This window comes from Podarcis bocagei (genome assembly GCF_964188305.1).
Source record: "Podarcis bocagei genome assembly, chromosome: 14".
In the NCBI taxonomy this organism is placed as follows: Eukaryota; Metazoa; Chordata; class Lepidosauria; order Squamata; family Lacertidae; genus Podarcis; species Podarcis bocagei.
In genome coordinates this window covers 47,956,048-47,977,817 of record NC_138139.1, presented here as the reverse complement: position 1 = coordinate 47,977,817, position 21,770 = coordinate 47,956,048, and the positions used below count along the sequence as shown (strand labels likewise).

Genomic DNA, 21,770 nt, shown 5'->3' with positions numbered 1-21,770 from the left:
TGTGGGTGGTGCTGTGGGTTAAACCACAGAGCCTAGGACTTGCCTATCAGAAGGTCGGTGGTTCGAATCCCCACAACGGGGTGAGCTCCCGTTGCTCGGTTCCTGCTTCTGCCAACCTAGCAGATCAAAAGCACGTCAAAGTGCAAGTAGATAAATAGGTACCACTCCGGCGGGAAGGCAAACGGCGTTTCCGTGCGCTGCTCTGGTTCGCCAGAAGCGGCTTAGTCCTGCTGGCCACATGACCCGGAAGCTGTACGCTGGCTCCCTCGGCCAATAAAGCGAGATGAGCGTCGCAACCCCAGAGTCGGCCACGACTGGACCTAATGGTCAGGGGTCCCTTTACCTTTACCTTTACCTTACAAATTCTATTTCTATTTATTTATTTTTATTTAGCAAGTTCTAGACATGCCATTTTTAAAAAACATCTGAGCGTTTTACATAAAATAGTACCCAAAAAATGAATACAGGCTTAAAAAAACCAGACATACTGAAATTATCAAAATATAGATTAAAAACGATTAGATAGATTTTAAAAACGAATCCTGCATTGCAGACCCTCGGATTCCCTTCCAACTCTACCATTCTACAATTCTTTGAATACGCATAATGGGTGAGATCCGATGTCAGTCCTACTCTAAGTAGACCCAACAAAAATTAAGAGACCTGACTAACTTGGCTCCGTTAACTGTAATGGATCTACTCTACGTAGGACTTAGTTGGGGTCAACCCAATAAAGTTATATATCTGAACAGGCTTGCCTAAAAAAATAAACATGCGGCAAGTGTTGAAAACTCTACAATGAAGGAATTTGTCCAATATTAAGAACTGTAGAACTGGCTTTTAGAAAACAAAACTGAAAACAGCAAAAGTTCTGATAAATGCCAGGCAGCTGTGCTCGAATGCTGAAGCCCCTGATGGAGAGCTTTTCTCTCACCTCACAATCCTTCCTTAAGTTCCCTGAGACCAAAGCTCATCCCCTTAGGAGTATGTAGCAGTTGTTGTGTATTGATCATGAAAAGACCGTACATGACAGGCGATTTGCACCATCTGCTGCAGAAGGTGTCTGTCAAGGAAACCGGCGCAGACACCTTGGGATGCCCACGTTGAGAAATCACTTAAGAAAAGGAAGTCACAGCCGAGGAGATCCGTCAACGGCAATGAATGGCTCGCGCTGTCAAGAGGACGGGAGGTAAAAGCAGCTGCCACAGCTGGAACCAAGTGGATTTTCCAAAAAGTGGTCCTGGTTGCCCTGGAACGTCACACTGAAGGTTCACAAGAACCTTTTTCTAGCCTGATCCTGAGTATCACATACCCTCCATCATTCATCAGATGAAATTGGGACATCTTCTACATCTGTGTTGTGTCCACCACTACTACCCCACCCCCCATGTCCCTCCTCCTCAGAGGGACACAGGCTCAGCAGCAACACAGACTCAGCAGCCAAACAAAGCAAACCAGAGCCAAGCAAGTGTAATGGCCGCCCTTTAGCACCCATGACCCCTCAGCACCCCTCGCAGCCATGTCCATGGCTTTGCGGACAGGCCCTGGTCCCTTTCACTCCCCCACTCACTGCTTTCTTTATGGGAGACCAACTGACCGAGAAGCGGGGAAACGGTGAAAAACCATTTTAGGGGCATTGAAGCCACCCAGACCTTGTTTTCGTCAAAACAGGAAGTGGCGCCATATTGAGTGGAACGGGGAAAGGGAGCGGGATGCATAGATCTGAGAAATGTGTTAGAAGGATGCACAGGTCTGAACTTCCAGTAACACGTTGAAACACTGAACGGAAAGGAAGGCCCTTTAGGAATTCGGGACTCTGCATGGGAAAGGGAGAAGCCATGATGGCTTAAGAGTTTCCATGACGATCCTGGGGCTTTCAGGGCCATTGGAGGGTATAGTGATGCTGTTCTACTGTTAGATTTCACCTGACTGCAACAGAGGGAGAGGTAAGAGAGCAAGGCCCCTTCCGTCAACTTTGCTGAGACCACTGGGCTCCTCCTCTCCCAGAACTGACTCCATCCACAGCCTTTACTGGCTGCATCAGAGGAAGACGCGAGACCACAAGGCCCCTTCCGTCAACCTGGCTGGGACTGAATTTCTGCCCACTCTGCTGCCAGGTCTATCTCTTACACTAGCCACAGTCCTTGTGAACCTCCTCAATATCAGAAAAGTGGTCTAGACATATAAGAATTAAATCAATTATGTCAGAATACTAAGCACTGGGCAGAAAGGCCAAATGCCAGTGTGTAGTCAAAAGCCGCAGCAGTAGATATTTCATTGTATTTCCATATGCTCATTCCATGTGTATCTCTGTCAAAGCAGATCTAAGAAAGGAAGCGCAGAATGGCTTAACTCATTCAAAAATATAGTAAAGGTTCGCTATCTATGCCAGCATTTGATTGACGTTGGAGAGAAATTGAGTTGAGACCCAAGATTAAGGGTACATATTGATATAGGAATGTATTAGATAAAATGTAGAAATATACAATAATAAGAGTACATTCATTTGTAAAAAAAAAAGAATATACAACGAGATTGACAGGAAGTCCATAGTTTTGGTACAAATATTATTTTGAGATGGCTTTATGTCTTTGTTTTTTCTTTCTTTAGGTACATAAATTTGGTATATAAACTTTGTATACATGTTGGAAATTATATTATAATATGCCCTGTAATGTAATATGATAATGTATACATATGTGACATAAGAACGTTAACAATAATAATAAAAAGAATGGCTTAACTCGGAGATAAGGACCCACTGTCAACCTTGAGGGCCAAATTCCCTTCTGGGCAACCCTCTAAGGGCCATGCCAGTGGTGGGCGTGGCCAGAGGCTAAAGTGGGAGGAGTAATGAATGTAAATCTTCTGTGAAATCTTGCCTTTGTGTAGTAGGCGAGTCTCTACTCCGCCAAACACAACCTTCCCTATTCTCCAACCAGGAAAACAAGAGGCACGATCAGATTTCAAGGACACATTTCCAGGCAGGCAGAAACATTCAAGGAGGGAGACAAGCAGACCCAGTAGGGGCATAATGTGAGGAAGGGCTGTGGTATGGGGAGAAGCGTGTGGGCCAGATACAGAGCAAATACCTGGGGTCCGAACATCAAGCTACTCTCCCATCATGCATTTCCCAATCCTGCTACCCCATATCCTGAATCTGGGAATGTTTGAAGCAGATCCGGGACATTCAGTAAAACAAATACCTGTCCATTTTTCACTCTTTTGGGCTGACCACTTTGGACATCAGAAAAGTGGAGCACCCATAGGTCAAAATAAAAATAAAACCCCACTTACCCAGTTTTCAAACTGACCAAAGCATCCTCCACTCCTTTCTGGTTGTATTTCACCATGTAGGCATGCATCTCCTTATAGTTGTTCCTGATATTTCTCTCCGTGCTCCCATTTGGGACAGTCCCGAACCGAAAAGGAGGTGAATAGGCGTATGGTTGTTGAAACTGGAAAGGAGGAGGAAGGAGAAAGACAAACTAAGAAAGCCATCTTTGAACACATGGAAGAATGGGTTTTGTCTCACCATGGACTTGATGAATTAATGAAGTTAACAAAGGCCATTGGTCCATTTAGCCCACGTATGAGCCACTCCCATAGGTGCACAGTACGTTTGCCTTAGGTCAAGTGAGGTCATTGGTCCATTTAGCTCAGTATTGTCTAAACCAGTGTTATTGAGTCCCAAGATGTGGACGGACTCCAATTCCCATCATCCACAGCCAGCTTAGCCAAAAGGTCTAAGGATTATAGGAGTTGGAGTCCATCCACATCTGGGAACCCAACTTGGAAGAACATTGGTCTACACTGAATGGCAACAGCTCTCCAGCGTCTCAGAAGCAGGGGTCTTTCCCAGTCCTGTCTGGAGATGCCATTGGTTACTGAAGCTAGGACATGGTGCACTCTGTACGTTGCTGGACTGTGAGTCCCACTTTCCCTGAACACTGGCCACACCGGCTGGGGATAATGGGAGTTTGAGTTCAACAACATCTGAAAGGCACCACATTGACTACTCTTGATCTGTACTGATTCGCAGCGCACAGAAATGCCGTTTACCTTCCCGCCACAGCAGTACCTATTTATCTACTTGCACTGGTGTGCTTTCGAACTGCTAGGTTGGCAGGAGCTGGGACAGAGCAATGGGAGCTCACCCCGTCATGGGGATTCAAACCACCGATCTTCTGATCGGCAAGCCAAAGAGGCTCAGTGATTGAACCTGGTGCCTTTTGCATGAATGTTCTACCACTGAGCAGCAGCTCTCTAGGACAGACATGGGCAAACTCGGCCCTCCAGATGTTTTGGGACTACAACCCCCATGATCCCTAGCTAACAGGACCAGTGGTCAGGGATGATGGGAATTGTAGTCCCAAAACATCTGGTGGGCTGAGTTTGCCTATGCCTGTTCTAGGATCTCTGGTGAAGAATGCTATTTCCCAATCCAACTAGAGATGCCAAGGAATTGACTTGCAACCTTCTATGTGTAAAGAACATGTTATCTCACTGAGCTGTGGCCTCATCAGTGGAAGCTGCCTTCTACAGAATCAGTCCATTGGTCCACCTAACACTTTTGGGGTTGTTTGTGCTCAGAAACTTATTTGCAGAAGGAAATGGGAAAATGCATCCCACCAAGTCAAAGCACTGCTCCATCTAGCTTGGCATGTTGACAACTTTTGACTGGGAACAACTTTCCCTCAGGCAGAGAGGGGGTGGGGGGTTGTCCTCAATACTTGTTCCCAGACAGCGTATTGACTAAAATTCTGGAGAGGACGATGATTTTAATACATGCGTCAATCACTTTCATACAAAGTCTCAAAGCAACTTAAGCAGAAAAATGCAAATGGATAGAATCAATTGAAAGGCCAAATACAAAGAGCAATGCACAAGATTCCTAAAACGTTTATCTAACCACACAGCCCTGTCCTACCCCACTAAAAGTGATGTGTCACAATAGAGATAGACTTAGCTACCACAGGTCTAGAACACACAAAAACTGACAGTGTTGGTGTTGGGAAGAGCTTTACACAAACAGTGGGCCACCCCTGAAAAGGTGTGTTCTTGAGTCTCCATCCTTCACACCTTCCATGGAGAGAGCCTCTAACGAAGATAGCAGAGTCTGGATTGGCTCATGTGAGGAGAGGCAGTCTCTGAGGTCCTGAGCCAAGTAAGGCTTGATAGGACAAAAGCAGTACAGTGGTGCCTCGCAAGACGAAATTAATTCGTTCCGCAAGTCTCTTCGTCTTGCGTTTTTTTCGTCTCGCGATGCACAGTTTCCCATAGGAATGCATTGAAAATCAATTAATGCGTTCCTAGGGAAACCGCCTTCAGACCAGGTCCGGGGACAGTCTGTCCCCGGACCTCTTCTGAAGGCTGGGGTGGGGGACAAGGGCTTTTCTTCTCACCCCCAGCATTTTAAAAAACCCTGGGACAGCGGAGGACTTCTCCGCTGTCCGGGCGATCTTAAAATGCTGGCGGGCGGCATTTTAAAATCGCCCCGGACAGCGGAGGACTTCTCCGCTGTCCGGGGCGATTTAAAAGCCCCTGGGAAGGCAGGCAGGGGGGGGGACAAAGACTTTCGCCCCCCGCCCGCCTTCAGAAGGTGTTCCCACCCCCCCGCCCGGCTTTGCAGCAGCGCTACGAAGCCCGGCGGCTGGGGCAGGTGCTCCCGCCCCCCCACCCCGCTTCGGAGCAGCGTTCCGAAGCGGGGTGGCTGGGGCAGGTGTTCCCACCCCCCGCCCGGCTTCGCAGCAGCGCTACGAAGCCCGGCGGCTGGGGCAGGTGCTCCCGCCCCCCCACCCCGCTTCGGAGCAGCGTTCCGAAGCGGGGTGGCTGGGGCAGGTGTTCCCACCCCCCGCCCGGCTTCGCAGCAGCGCTACGAAGCCAGGCGGCTGGGGCAGGTGCTCCCACCCCCCCACCCCGCTTCGGAATGCTGCTCCGAAGCGGGGTGGCTGGGGCAGGTGTTCCCACCCCCCGCCCGGCTTCGCAGCAGCGCTACGAAGCCGGGCGGCGGGGCAGGTGCTCCCGCCCCCCCCACCCCGCTTCGGAGCAGCGTTCCGAAGCGGGGTGGCTGGGGCAGGTGTTCCCACCCCCCGCCCGGCTTCGCAGCAGCGCTACGAAGCCCGGCGGCTGGGGCAGGTGCTCCCGCCCCCCCACCCCGCTTCGGAGCAGCGTTCCGAAGCGGGGTGGCTGGGGCAGGTGTTCCCACCCCCCGCCCGGCTTCGCAGCAGCGCTACGAAGCCCGGCGGCTGGGGCAGGTGCTCCCGCCCCCCCACCCCGCTTCGGAGCAGCGTTCCGAAGCGGGGTGGCTGGGGCAGGTGTTCCCACCCCCCGCCCGGCTTCGGAGCACGGGGAGATCGCTTCTCCCCACCGCCCCTTGCTTCAAAAGAGGTCCGGGGGCAGCGGGAAGCGCTCCCGCTGCCCCCGGACCTCTTTTGAAGCAAGCGGCTGTGGAGAGAAGCGATCTCCCCGCAGCCGCTTGCTTCAAAAGAGGTCCGGGACCTCTTTTGAAGCAAGCGGCTGCGGGGAGAAGCGCAGCCGCTTGCTTCAAAAGAGGTCCGGGGCTTCCCGCTGCCCCCGGACCTCTTTTGAAGCAAGGGGCGGTGGGGAGAAGCGATCTCCCCGCAGCCGCTTGCTTCAAAAGAGGTCCGGGGGCAGCGGGAGCGCTTCCCGCTGCCCCCGGACCTCTTTTGAAGCAAGGGGCGGTGGGGAGAAGCGATCTCCCGGCCGCCCCTTGCTTCAAAAGAGAAGACCCGCTGTCCCCGGGGCAAGCTTCGTTTTGCGAAGCAAGCCCATAGGGAAATTCGTCTTGCGAGGCAACTCGAAAACGAAAAAACCTTTCGTTTTGCAAGTTTTTCGTCTCGCGAGGCGTTCGTCTTGCGGGGTACCGCTGTACATTGGTACCTCAGGTTACAGACACTTCAGGTTACAGACTCCACTAACCCAGAAATAGTACCTAAGGTTAAGAACTTTGCTTCAGGATGAGTACAGAAATCGTGCTCCGGCGGTGCAGCTGCACCGGGATCCCCCATTAGCTAAACCGGTACCTCAGGTTAAGAACAGTTTCAGGTTAAGAACGGACCTCCAGAACGTATTAGGTTCTTAATCCGAGATACCACTGTACTTTGAAATGACTCCAGAAAACAAATTGGGAGCCAGTGTGGTTGGGGCAGATTCAGTGTACGAATCAGATCTCAAATCATGTACTTCATGTTGAATCTGTCAGATTAGTTTCTCAGTTTCCCAATCCTAAATTCAGTTCTCCACATTCATAGCCTGCATCTTCCGCAGACTGGGACTCAAGGTGTCTTACACAAATTAAAACCAACACAGATAAAATATAGAAGGCTAAAAACTTGTAAAAGATAATCATTAAAAAGTAATTATAGTATAAAAGAATTAAAACATATGTATTAAAATTCAGATTGCAAAAGAGCAAAGAGCTATTTCCACACCAATGTGCATTTAAAGGAAAAAAATGTTTAATGAAAATTCACCAGCATTTTAGGGTGGTTTTCTCCTAATTCATACATTTTTGCCTGAAATTTTGCTGACCATAGACATTTTTGCAAAGCAATTCCCCTAATATAATGCATTTTTTGTATCCTGTTTTCACTAATATATGCATTTTTACACACACTTTACTTGGCTGCAGAACAGCTTTGCAAAATCCAGGGAAATGCAGATTTCAAAGGATGGCTGCAATTCGGTTTGCATCTTGTTTCGTAATGCACAGGTTAGGTGGATATGGCTTTAAATGAGAACTGAACCAAATTTCTTCCCTCTCCTATCCACCCCATCTCTCACCGCGAATGCAACAAGCCTGAGCAATGGGGAGAGAAACAAGAGATGAAACCCACCTTCTTATCACTGAGACCGGTCACCTGGTCAACAAATTCCTCCTGGATCATGAATGCAGCCAAGTTGGCTGTGTAGCTTGCCAGGAAAATGACAGCAAAGAAAGCCCAGACGGACACCATGATCTTGCTGGTGGTCCCTTTTGGATTCTGAACTGGCACAGAGTTGTTAAACACCAGGCCCCACAACAGCCACACGGCTTTCCCGATTGTGAAAGATGGTCCGTGCGGATCTGCAAGTCACAAAGAACCAACGTTAGGATAAGGCATCCATTGCAAGGAAAGGGTTACTGAGGTCTTCACTGTAATGCTGCTGCTGTTGTAGCAAGTTGCAGCTGACCAAGTCCTACTCAGAGTCAGAAAAATCAAAGGGATTCAGTTAGTTGCAACTATTTTTAGTCAACTGGTTTCACTGGGTCTGTTCTACGTATGACCTAGGCCACATTCTCACCAAACCAGACCCTCCAAGTGTCCCTATTTTCCAGGGACATCCCTGATTTAGAGAAGTCATCCCAGTTTCTGATTTGATCCCAGAATGTCCCACTTTTACTTAAAAAGGGACCTGACCATTAGGTCCAGTTTTAGCCAACTCTGGGGTTGCGGCGCTCATCTCATTTATTGGCCAAGGGAGCCGGTGTACAGCTTCCGGGTCATGTGGCCAGCATGACTAAGCCGCTTCTGCCGAACCAGAGAAGAGCACGGAAATGCCGTTTACCTTCCCGCCGGAGCGGTACCTTTTTATTTCCTTGCACTTTGACATGCTTTCGAACTGCTAGGTTGGCAGGAGCTGGGACCGAGCAACGGGAGCTCACCCCGTCGCGGGGATTCGAACCGCCAACCTTCTGAATGGGTTAAACCACAGAGCCACCCTATTTTCATCAGAGAAATGTTGGAGGGTATCTGACCTCCGAGCCACCAGAAGGCAATCCTGTATAGGGAAATTGTTTTAATGTTCAATGTTTTCCTATGTTTTTATATATGTTGGAAGCTGCTCAGAGTGGCTAGGGCAAACCCAGTAAGATGTGTTGGGTACAAATAGTAAAATTATCATTATGGAATGGGATGTCCCTATTTTCATCAGAGAAATGTTGGAGGGTATGGCATACATTTGCAGCTCTGTGGTGTCATTGTAAACAGCAATGGCTTCCCCCAAAGAATTCTTGGTGCTGTAGCTTTTTTAAGGGTGCTGAGAGTTGTTGCAAGACTTCTACATTCACCTCCCAGAGCTACAGTTCCCAGAGTGGACCTCTTTCATCCCAGGGAACTATGAAATATAACCACCACAAACTGGTCTGGAAATGCAGAGAACTGGGCTTCAGGTTGGAAAAAGGAAGAATACAGAGAAACTCATATATCTGCCCATCCCTAGTGCCAACAAATTTGGAACACCCCCCCCCCAAGGCTTTGTGGGGGCAGCGGGCTAAGAATACAATAACAGGCTGCTGCATCAGGCCAACGGTCCATCTTAGTCCATCTCGTATACAGTGAGATTACACGAGCACCCCCCACTCAGCTCTCTTAGTCTTAATTCCCCTCGTTTACTGACGCACACCCACCAAACCCAAAAGTCAGTTGCCCTGTTGTTATCTTTTCATTCAGCAGCCTAACAGCCCACGGATAGAAGCTGTTCTTTACCCTGTTGGTGCAACTAAGCATGCTTCTATATCTTCTGCCTGAGGGCAGGAGATCAAGAAAGTACCGGCCAGGGTGTGAATCATCCCTGAGAATTTTCCTCACTCTCCTGAGGCAACGTTCTTCCACTGTTTCATCCAGCGGATTCACGGGACAGCCCATAATATCTTGTGCTGTATTCACCACCCTCTGTAGGCACTTCCTATCAGTTGATGTCAAACCAGCGTACCACACCGTGATGCAGTATGAAAGGACACTTTCTATTGTGGACCGGTAGAAGATCATCAAATGTTGATTGACATCATTCTTCTGCAATACTCTGAGGAGATGGAGTCTCTGTTGGGCTTTCTTAACCACCTGGGTTGTATTTATTTTCCAAGTAAGGTTTTCACTGAGATAAACTCCACACAGCCCTCCCTGATGTACAGTGGGGCTAGTTCTCCTCTCTTCCTCTGAAAGCCCAACACTCTCAACAGCCCTCTCCTCCGTGAATTTGTCCAATTCTTTTTGAAAGCCATCTAGGTTGGCAGTCATGGGTGCCTCCTGCAGGAAGGAGTTCCATAGTTTAACTGTGCACTGCCTGAAGAAGTCCTTTCTTTGAGACGGACTTTCAGGGGCTAATCTCAGGGCCCCTTATGTGTGCAAAAGAACGTGCCCATCTCAGCCAAGGACTGTGAGAGTCACCCACAAAGAACTAGTCCATTGTAGGCCACTTATTAAATGAGACTCTCTGACCACTTCCATTGTGTGCTGTCTAACTGTTTCCCAGGAAGCCAATATGGGGTTAAGGAGGTGCAAAGCGGGGGGAAAGGCAAAAGAGGAGACAGAAGGAAACTTCTGGCAAGTCATTCCCTGAACAGGGAGTCGTACCTTTCCCTTGTGCCAGGTTCCGGTTGTAGCCCACGGGGCTGAAGTACTCAAACACAAAGACGGCGATGGCCGACACAATCAGCAACATCACAAACATCATCACCCAGACGGAAGCGCTGAAGGGCTCTGCGGAAAGAGGAGAGCGTGAGTTGCAACAAGCAGCCTTCTGCGGGGAGAGGGGAAGGAAGCGTTGACACGGTTGCTTGCTCGCAGGAGATTTTGTGTGTGTTTTAAGAACCAAAATAGCAGCAGGTAATCTGACAACGCGGCTACATCTCCCCGGAGTCGCAATGCAGGCTGTGGAGAGAGACCCCCCCTCAGCAATGTATCTCGAGCTGCGAGTGTCAGACGCGAGTCCCATGCAGGGATCTGGCCTGGTAGAAAGCCCAAGGGGGCGGATAAGAGGTATAATAGAAACAAAGGCCCCCCCACCTTGCAACTTTGCTCAGGGTCATCAAGATCTGTGCTGCAGTTGGATGCATAGCTAGCACATGGAAAGATGTCAGGTTAGGTTAAATTGATTACGGGGGCGGGGCGGGGGGAAGACGACAATCTCGCTTCACTGCCATTTCTCTCCTGGGATTTTGCCTCCGTAATTAGGACACGTCCAGATCAAGTTTCTATTTCATTTGGGGGTGGGAGGCAAAGGTTTAGCAACTCTTGGGAGAAGAGCACAGTTTGCAAGCACCCAATGCCATTGAAAGACTTGGAGGGCAAGCACAAATTTGCAGAAAACTGTATGAGCTAATGCAGATCCCAAACTCTGGGGGCCCCCTTAGTTCCATAAATTCATCCCCCGCGTCCCCTACCCTAAAAAAAAAGAAGCATTAATCAGAATAGTGGTTTGCACAAGCCACTAAGGAAGATAATAACACAATAAAATAGCAATCAATTGCACATTTATTCAAAAGCCATTTAAAACTATTTAGTTTAATTGATTCAACAGAAGTGATTAACTTGATCCAGGGATATCAGCTTTTCAAAGGCTAATAGTCAATTTACGTTTCCAACACCCCCTGCCTCTTTGGGGACCCCCACTTTGGGGACCACTGAGCTAATGTATATCTGTAGGTGCTAATGCATGCCAGTTTTCAGAAGGAGAGCCAGCCTGAAAGCAAAGTTGGTTTTTTCTAATTTTTAAAATTTTTAAATTTTTAAATTTTTTAAATTTTAATTTTTAATTTTTTTTAAAAAAAAAAGTTTTCAAAGTTAAAACAACAGAAGGGGAGGGACAGGAGATCTGGGCTCCATCTTCCATATGGCATCCCTTCAGATATTTTCAAATAGCCATCTTCAGCTATCATATCCCCTTTCATATTCTCCTCTTTTCCAAGGAGTGTGGTGGAGTCTCCTTCTTTGGAGGTCTTTAAGCAGAGGCTTGACAACCATATGTCAGGAGTGCTCTGATGGTGTTTCCTGCTTGGCAGGGGGTTGGACTCGATGGCCCTTGTGGTCTCTTCCAACTCTTCTATGATTCTATGATTCTATGATTCCAGGCTAAACATACCCAGCTAAACATACCCAGCTAAACATACCCTCATAGGGCTTGGTTTCCAAGATGTGTGTACCTCTGGCTTTTATGATTTTATTTTAATGCTTCGTATTACTGAAACTTAAAAGAGGCAACAGCCCTAGCAAACCATAATGCAATAACACCAAATAGGCTAAAGTAAAAGCAAACAAAAATCCGGCTTCATGGAAACCAAGGCAAGTACAAAACAGAGAGGGAGGCATAAGGCAATAAAGTAAGAAGAACCTGCAGTGAAAGCAGGAGAACGGCTTGCACCACCTTGAACTCCTTGGAGGAAAGAAGGTGGGATGTAAACATGATAAATAATAAAGAAATGAACAAAAGAAATAAACATGCTCTAATAGCATTGCAAGTCCAGTGCTTCTGCTGCAGCTTCTGAAGACACATCCGTATTCCATTCAGGACTGCAGATCTGCCGTCCTCACCATTTAATCTCTCAATCCTCACCCTGCCCCAGGGGATTTCGCAGAGCAGGCTGGCTGTTATGTACTGAGTTGAATAGGATCCAAAAGGCAGCAGTCTGATTGGTCCTAGAACAATAGGATTCAGAATGCAGCAGTCTGATTGGTCCTAGAACAATAGGATTCAGAATGCAGCAGTCTGATTGGTCCTAGAACAATAGGATTCAGAATGCAGCAGTCTGATTGGTCCTAGAACTATAGGGTCCAGAATGCAGCAGTCTGATTGGTCCACAGGAGCCACCCAATCCAGCTCCAGGTAGAAGTGAATCCGCAACCTGATTGGCCCACAGGTGAATCCTGGAATTAGCCAATCACGTGGGGCCCATTGTGCAAACAATGTATATAAAACAGACATTCTGGGGGAACTTCCATTCCTCCTCATCACCATGAGCTGAATAAAGAGCATGAAATCCACTCTCGACTCCGAGTATATTTCACTGGCGCTGGCGCTTGTGACCACCTAGCATCCAAAGAACTGCACTGAGAGCACATCAAACGTGGCAGAAGTTTCTAGCTCCCTGGCTGAAAGTAGGCCCCCGTCTTCATCACTATATTAAGCAGACGAGTCTGTTATCCATACTTTTAAATGTGCAATTTTTAAAAGAGTGACAGAAATGTGTCATGGAACTGCTAGGCGTACTGTGCAGGTTTTTGGAGGGTGAGGGGAGGGGAGAATGAAAGCTGTCAAAGTATATGGGAAGGGGGGAGATAAAGCTGAATCAGTCTGTAGAAACAGGAAAACGGGAGGGGGCTTACCTAAAAAAGCAGATGGAGACACCGTGCCGTTACTCCGTGACACCATGACGCTTATTCCCGTTTCTACAAAGGGCACAGAAAAATCGACCACCTCCGAACGCTCGCCGTTGATGGTGAGGGATCCCACGGCCATCACGGCTTGCTTTTTGACCACCTGATGCCCAAAGAGAAGAAAGAGAGAAAGAGGAGAGACAGACAAGGTCAGTCCACCAAGGGAGGTCTGTCCCGTCTCAGGCGAAATCAGAACGTTGGTGTGTGGCCAACTTTTGACTTAAGAGCTCTTTTACCTAACATAACTTACTTCCCCAATCATTCCGTTCCACTCGTTGTTGATCTTCTTCCCGTGCTTGCCATTGGTCACCAGGTAGAGGTCGTAGGTGAACTTGATGGCTTTGGAGAGCTTCTTCAGGATGTCGATGCAGAAGCCCTTGCAACATTTCTTCACGTTCTTTCCTTCCTTGGTGATGTTGCTGATGAGGCAAGCAAACAAAAGCTAACAAACTAAGAAACCCAAAGGGACCTCTTGGCTTTTAAAGGGGGTCGGCAAATACTTGGGTTAGGAGGGCAGGTCTCTGCATGAGTATTTCTAGTCAGGATGTCTATACAAAACCTCCACGTTCAGGGGCAGTGTATCTCAATATCAATTGCACAGGGAAATAAGAGGAAATGCCTGCTGGCTGCATGTGCTGCTTTGAGCGTTCAGGAAGTCATCACCTGGGTGTGGAAGAGGATGCTGAGCTAGAAACACCTGCAATTTGATCCAGCACAGCTCTTCTTACATTTTCCGTCATGATCATCAAATGACCTAATAACTAGTCATGTCCGTTAATTATTCTGAGCAAAACCTAACTGAATACCACCCTATATGTATCAATATATTGTGGGAATGTTCTGGGGTGCAGGAGGGGATATATTGACTAATTATATCCTTATCCAACTTGTGCTAACAAGTTCCCAAAATATCAGCAGAGTTTATAAACATTCCCCTTTAAGTTCGCAACGGTAACGTGTGCACAGGTTCGCTAGAACCTCTATAATAATTACTCTGGTAATTTCCCCTTTGTTCCCTCTTAAAATACAAGACACGACACAGTCTTTATAAAAGTATAAAAGAGTTTACTCACGTTCTGTTCACAATATGATCCCAGAAGGCAGACAGCTTAAAAAGGTTACATACATTCAGAATCTATCTTGTAGCAAGATAGTCCTTATCTCCTCTCTTGGCTGGGAGCCAAGAGAGCATCCTTAGATGTTTCCTCATCGAAGGAAAATGGCAGAGAGAGAGAGAGAGTGGCTGCCTGCCCTGTGCTTTTGTCATTACCTGCACAGGTGAGGCCACACCCACCCCTGGTCACATGCGGAGGAAGTCCGTCCCCAGGAAGTTTACCTGCTTGCTGGACTGACATCCCTCCCCATGTTCTAACATGTACACTCTAGGAATGTTGTCATTGACTGCTCCTGCGTTTACATCCCACATATATGACATTATTATATGAGTATTATAAACAGATACCTTCCTGAGTTTCCTAAAACAGTGGCCCAGATCCAAGACCTACTTCTGACTCACAACTCACCACATGGAACCCATTTGATTTAAAATTAATAATGCACATTATGAATCCCAAAATGGCAATTCACAGAGTAGTATGCCTTAGTGTTACTACGAAATGAAAAGCAGTGGCTGTTGCACTGAATGGCTGAGAAGCTGTTAAAAAGCAGCGCTTTTTGCAATATGGGAGAAATCTAGAAAGCCCTCAAAATAAACTAGGAAGTGAACAAAGTGTTCTTGCTCCATACAGAGCTCTCTCAACAGAGGCACAGATATAGGAAGGTGGGGCATGTGGTTGGCCAGAAACACACACCTTGTTCTAAACTGTCTCATGGCTTTTTCCAGCCACGTTGCAACACTCATGGAAATGGATGGCAAGCACCTCCATCAAAAGAGCGCATCTTAGTCCAGACACACGTGGAATGTTCCTTTCGTCTGGTCAGCCTAAGCCAAAATCCAACATGGCAACAACAGCATTGCTGCAACCCATCTGTTGTGGCCTCTCCTAAAATGCTCAGTGTTCAGTGTCATCCACAGCTTTCTGGGAAGCATATTCCACATACATGGTGCCACCTCTGATAACAGTTGGATTTTGAGGGGGGACGGGGCTTGGATTCAGCAGCCAATAGAGGCCAGATGCAGCTTGGCTGTGGAATTGGAGAGCAGAAAGCTAAGATCCAACCCACTGGCCTTCACACTTAAAGCCTTCACCCTTTGGCTTTTCAACACCTGTTCAGGGGTGAAAGACTTCCCTGCAGAAAGCCCTTTGAGGATGGGGGCCGGGAAATGACAGACTTACTTAATGATGACAAACTTCCGGCAGGGCACCGTGTTCTTCACGCAGGTCTCCGTCAAAGGGTCCATGTCCTCCACGATGACAAAAGGGGCTTCCTCCAGGGTGACGATGCTCAGGTGGTTGTTGTCCGGCTCGCTGTCATTGAAGGAATTGAACCTGGGCCACACCGAATGCTTATGGAGAAGCGTTTTGTTCTCCCATTTCCCCACCTGCAATGGGGAGACGTGAACATGGCTCAGAGGCGGTTGATCTCAGCATGAGCAAAGCTGCCCATTTCAGCTTGTGTCGTTTTTCCCCATTCTTGAGGGCAGCTTGCCCTGCTTCCTCAACGGTCTGCAGATTTATTTTTTTATAAGCAGCTTTCATTGAAGTTCAATGCATACCCACTGTTACTTTCAGACTGCAAACAACACGTAATCAGTTATCTCTCGCTGCCCACATTTTCATTGTGTTTCCCTTGCACTGGAATAAATGGGGTAAAATAACATATAATGGTAATGTGATTCTTGAAATTTAGCCAGCCTTACCTGGAGATGCTGGGGATCAAACCTAGGACCTTCTGCATGCAAAACAGATGTTCTACCCCTGAGCTGGGACGCGGGTGGCACTGTGGTCTAAACCACAGAGCCTAGGACTTGATGATAAGAAGGTCAGTGGTTCGAATCCCCACGACCGGGTGAGCTCCCATTGCTCGGTCCCTGCTCTGCCAACCTAGCAGTTTGAAAGCATGTCAAAGTGCAAGTAGATAAATAGGTACCGCTCCGGCGGGAAGGTAAACGGCATTTCCATGAGCTGCTCTGGTTTGCCAGAAGTAGCTTAGTCATGCTGGCCACATGACCCTGAAGCTGTATGCCGGCTCCCTCGGCCAATAAAGCGAGATGAGCACCGCAACCCCAGAGTCGGCCACGACTGGACCTTTACCTTTACCCCTGAGTTATGGCCCTTGTCCCTACTGTGCAGCTGCCTCATATCTTCTTCAGGAGCACCTGAAGCTGGGTGGTAGGTCAGCTGCTTTGAATGCAGAAGGACAAAGATTCTAGTCCCAGAATTCCAGTTTTCAAAGAATTCGGTAGCAGGGGGATGAGAAATATCCTGAGACCCTGGAGAATTTCCAGCGGTCAAAGCAGACAATACTGGGCTAAATACTCTGTAACGGAAGGCCTCATGTATACTCCTGATGAGATACAGAGGACTGTCAAAGGCTCCCTGTCCCCTCTTTGCCCAGGCTGCCCCACTAAATCCCCACTGAACCACCAGAATTAATTGCAGAAAAGAGAGAAAAGGCAACCTATTAAAGCAGGTTTTTGCTGGCCGGTCATATGAAGGAACAGAGAGAGGCTGAATATAAAACTAAAAAGGAATGAGGCTCCTCAAGGATGCCACACAATGCAAAGCTGCTAATCAGTCCTTGGGAATGAATATTGTCCTTTATTGCACAATAAAAGATATTCATAGATCCTTCCACTCTGGGAGCGTGGGCACTAATTCTCAAAAGAGCATTTAAAGTCTTGGCTGAGAAAGATGATGGATGCTTTGACGAGGGGGTGTCCATTTCCCCTGCTATTTTGAAATGGAAGGAACAATTACCAGAAGCAGAACAGTTTTGAGGAAGACAACAGTGTATTGTTAATCAGGTTAACACAATGGGCTGGGGATGAGGCAGGCCAGTGGTGGTGTACGAGGGAAAACCTGATCAGACAGTTGGCTTCAGGGACCCAAATGAGTGAACTTAAAGGAGTAACTCTGCTATATTGGGGGTGGGAAGGGAGCCAGAGGTAGTGTAGTGGTTAGAGTGTTGGACTAGGACTTGGGAGACAAGGGTTCAAATCCCTTACTTAACCACTAAACTCACTGGGTGACCCTGGGCTAGCTGCTGATTCTCTCAATTAGTGCAAACACAGTTCATGGAAGACTATCCAAGGGCAATAGCCAATGCAGGTAACCAGTTCTACACTGCCATAGATGGTAGCGATTCACACAATACACTTAAAGCACAATGATACCACTTTAAACAAGTCATGGCTTCCCCCAAAGAATTCTGGGAGCTGAAGTTTGTTAGGGGTGCTGAGCGTTGGTAGGAGACCCCCTATTCCCCTCAAGGAGCTTTAATTCCCATAACAGTTTAACAATCAATCCCTTTCCCCAGGGAACTCTGGGAACTGTAGTGCCTTGAGGGGAAGATGTTATTTTGCCCATTCTCTTATGCATTCTCACTGGAGATCTAACCTAACAAAGAAATGGTCTCAGACCAATTCTCCACCATGCCTAATTTTTATAAACCCCTATCTTGTGTCTACCACCACCCCATGCCCAAACTAAGACATACCCAAACGTTTAGCCCCAGGGTAGACAACACAGTGCTCTCTAGATGTTATTAAACTCCAGCTCCCATCAGCCTCTGTCAGTATGGCTAGTGATCAGGAGATGATGGGATATGTATTCCAACAACATCTGAAAGCTACTCCCAATTTCGGCTTGCCTTTCAAGGAAGTTGCTTCTTCGAGCTCTCAATCCATTTGCCATTTTCTTCACCTTTTCCAGCTGCTGAGCTGACTGCAGGGGATATCGGCCACAGGCCCCTGATGGCTATTGTCAGGCCCGGCCCAACAAATCAGTCCATGTCCTTTGCTCCCCCTTGTTATTTTGGCTCAGTCTTTGTTCAACTCGCTGCACATTTCCCCGCGCTCGTCTAATGGGCATCGTAAGCAACCGTGTGCCCTTGACGATCATCCGTTTCTTTCCTTTCTCTCTCTCCAGCATTCTTAAACATAACTGCTATTATGCACCAAGAATCATGATTACCATGAATTAATGCACGCCGGCTTTAATTGCTGCCCATATGGAGAATCGCGCCATTCTCTCAAAGTTAAAATGGCCCTTGAGCAGCACGGTAAAAGGTTTTTGGGAGCATGTGACTCGGGCAAAGAATTATACAGTAAATGGTATATAGAAATGATTGAATGTGACCAGCAACACTCTGCTTCAACTCTCTCTCTCTCTCTCCACGTTTAGTTACAGATGAGATTAATAAGGACGCCAGCTTTTTACAGATGGGACTGCCGCGCTGCAACAGTGAATTAATTGAGAGCTAAATTGAGTTAAAATCCAAGCCTTTCCGTGTCATTTGGAACCATTCTCAAATCAAATCCCAGGGTTCCCTTTCTTCTCATTTTTTGGAGAGAGAGGAAGACGAAGGGAACAGCTACATGTTACACGTCTTCCTATATGCATAGAAATGTAGGGTGTCGTCACATTCTGCAGTTTGCATGGAGTGTATGTTGTGACTCCAAGAATTCCTCTTGCTTGTCTGGATGGCATGCGAATGTGTGCAGAAACACAGCTGACATTACAAAGGTAACATTTGCAATTGTTCTTCTGCTGTCTCCAGCCCTATCTGCCAGACAGTGCCTCCCATTAAACAGGTTGCAAATAAGAAGGTAATGAGGTGAGTGCTGGCTGGTCACTGTGGTGCTCCATTGACCCAAAAGGACAATTCTCTACTGCAAACCCAATAATAATAATAATAATAATAATTTTTATACCCCCCCCCCCAATCTGGCTGGGTTTCCCTAGCCACTCTGGGCAGCTTACAGCATATATCAAAACACAATAAAACATCAAACATTAAAAACTTCCCAACACAGGACTCCCTTCAGATGTCTTTTGTCTCCTCTGTACCTCCCTCTTAAAGGGACCCCTGACCATTAGGTCCAGTCGTGGCCGACTCTGGGGTTGTGGCACTCATCTTGCTTTATTGGCCAAGGGAGCTGGCGTGCACCTTCCGGGTCATGTGGCCAGCATGACTAAGCTGCTTCTGGCGGACCAGAGCAGCGCACGGAAATGCCGTTTACCTTCCCACCAGAGCAGTACCTATTTATCTACTTGCACTTTGATGTGCTTTTGAACTGCTAGGTTGGCAGGAGCAGGGACCGAGCAATGGGAGCTCACCCCATTGCAGGGATTCGAACCGCCGACCTTCTGATCGGCAAGTCCTAGGCTCTGTGGTTTAACCCACAGCGCCACCCGCGCCCCGTGCCTCCCTCTTAGCATCTGCCTAATGGTAGGCTCAGCTTTGTACCTCCAGGGTGTCAGGCAGGGGTCTTTTCCTGCTACATGGTCCACTTAACTGGAGGTGGGGGGTTTCTGCTCCACCACTGAGCTAGGGTTCCCTCCCTAGCCACGTAGCAGCTTGCACCAAGAAATACCTTCTTTCTCTAGTTTTATGAATATGCAGTGGCGTAGCGTGGGTTGTCAGCACCCAGGGCAAGGCAAGTAATTTGCGCCCCCTAACCCCTAACCTGCCGCCGCTGCCAGCTTTTTCTTGCTACTGCCTGGGCTGGTCTGCTGTGGTTCTCTCCCGCGCTCAGCGCTGCGCTGGGCGGCCGATGCACTGTCCCTCCCCCAGATAGTCCCTCGCTCTCTCTCCGCACCGCACGCCTGGCACCCACCCCCTCCACAGTGGGTGGCAACCCAGTGGCTCGGATCGGATTCGCACAGCCAGCACTGCAGTGAGAGAGAGAGAGTGAGCCAGGTAGGGGCAGAGAGCTGCGAGTGCGAGCGCCCCCCCCCCGATGTTGCGCCCGGTGCGGCCGGCCCCCCCTGCACCCCCCACGCTACGCCACTGTGAATATGCAAGCCATGAAGGCTATGTTCTACCTCCACTGTCAGGTGGGCCATTGGCCTGATCCATCAGGGCTTGTCTTACATTCCTATGCATTGGATAATACCAAGGGCAGTGAAAGATGTCAATATGCAGAAGGCAACGGCAAGGCACAAAGCAAATAGTGCATGCTCTGTGCTCCGTGCATGAAATTCAAAAGCTATTTTAAGAAATGGAACCGTGGAATTGTTTCTGCTCCTCTGGCGTGAGCTCCAAGGCAGCCCTGCCTTACCTTCTCCCACGACCGGGTTTGATTCAGCACAATGACCACCAGTCTAGGGTGCGCCTGGTAGCCATCTTCGGTGAAGGATAAATCCTTGCCTTCCCAGGTCACATTCATCATAAACCTAGAGAGAAAGGAAACGTTCAAAGGGAAATTAATGAGCTGTCCAACGGTTAATGAGCAAGCTAATTCAGTCATTGGATTAGCTCCGACGAAACATGCACCATAAATCCTCTCTTTGCTCTAAAACCCCTCTTTTTGGGGGGCTGAAACCAAATCCGCCATGTACGCGCTGGGGAATTAGTCCCATTAAGATCGGCGGCGCTTAATTCCTCTGTAAGTGTTGTTTTGCAGCCAAAGCCTGCAGGGCTAAAGGGACCAAGAGGCTGTTACTTTGAAGTGGCAGCCAAGCCATTATGCAGATGTGCCCAATTCTGCAAAACGCAGGCCATTTCTTATCCCTCCACATAATAAGTTATACTGTGAGAGATGAGCCAGTATGAATGGTCTGGAGAGCATCCACTGCTTCTGCTGGGCTGCTGCAAAGTCCCTGCATTGGCCAGGGCAGGGGAGTGTCTCAGACAGAGAGCACATTTAAGAAGATCATCCCCCCCCAAGCCCCTTCACAATATCTGTGGGACCTTCAGAAAAGGAGTGGCCAAATTGTGGCCAGATTGAAAATATCATTTATCGCTGGACCTGCAAGGAAAAGTACAGCAGTGAGCAGATGTGCAAGACGATGCGCGATTAATTTAACAGTCCATGCGGCGCACATCCAGGATTTCAAACTGCGTTCTGCCCCGAAGAGAGAGATGCCTGTGCTTTTGAAAAGGGGTCGTGATAGGAAACGAAGCCTGTTGCAGATAATAATGCACCTAAAGCACACAATAATGATTCTGATAAAAACCTGCATCTGTGATTTTGCAGCTAAGTGCCACCGGGAGTGTGATACCGCGATACAGAAAGGAAGAAATGGTTGTGACAGTAAAAAGACAGGCTGTATTCATTTGAGCCAAGCATCCGTTAACTTATGCTGCAGTTGCGCTTGTTTACCCAGTGGGATCTGATGAGAATTTATTACCTGTTTAGATCTTGAGCTGGCTTTTCCATAAACTCCAGCACAGCTTACAAATGTCAAAGGCATCGCTCATTCAAAGATTTTGAAGCAAAATGCGAAAGAACACAATTCAACACCTATAACTGTAACAACAGCAGAGTAGAGGCAATTTCAGAAGGCTCTGGGCCACTAAACATTGAACAAGGAAGTTTCAAATGCCAAGCAGAGACAGAAAAAGAGAAAGAGAGAGGGCACACTAGATGGATTCTTCCACAATTTTGTCCCACCATCAAAAAGTCTCTGCCTCTGGTACCCAAACAATATATCTCTACTGGTGATGGGATGCAAAGACAGGCAGAGACGTGACTGTGGAGCCCAG

General features: G+C 48.0%; 1 protein-coding gene across 2 annotated transcripts in view; it reads right to left on the bottom strand.

Moving 5' to 3' along the window:
• Positions 1-21,770, bottom strand: part of GRIN2A (glutamate ionotropic receptor NMDA type subunit 2A) — a 246,992-nt gene that overhangs the window by 38,312 nt on the left and 186,910 nt on the right. For both annotated transcript variants that reach the window (XM_081169380.1, XM_081169379.1), the window contains exons 5-11: positions 20,344-20,458; positions 15,455-15,660; positions 13,408-13,576; positions 13,107-13,260; positions 10,359-10,484; positions 7,860-8,089; positions 3,298-3,458 (exon numbers count right to left, since the gene is read on the bottom strand). In XM_081169380.1, coding sequence (XP_081025506.1) covers positions 3,298-3,458; positions 7,860-8,089; positions 10,359-10,484; positions 13,107-13,260; positions 13,408-13,576; positions 15,455-15,660; positions 20,344-20,458 — 1,161 coding nt within the window. The remainder of the gene's footprint in view (positions 1-3,297; positions 3,459-7,859; positions 8,090-10,358; positions 10,485-13,106; positions 13,261-13,407; positions 13,577-15,454; positions 15,661-20,343; positions 20,459-21,770) is intronic.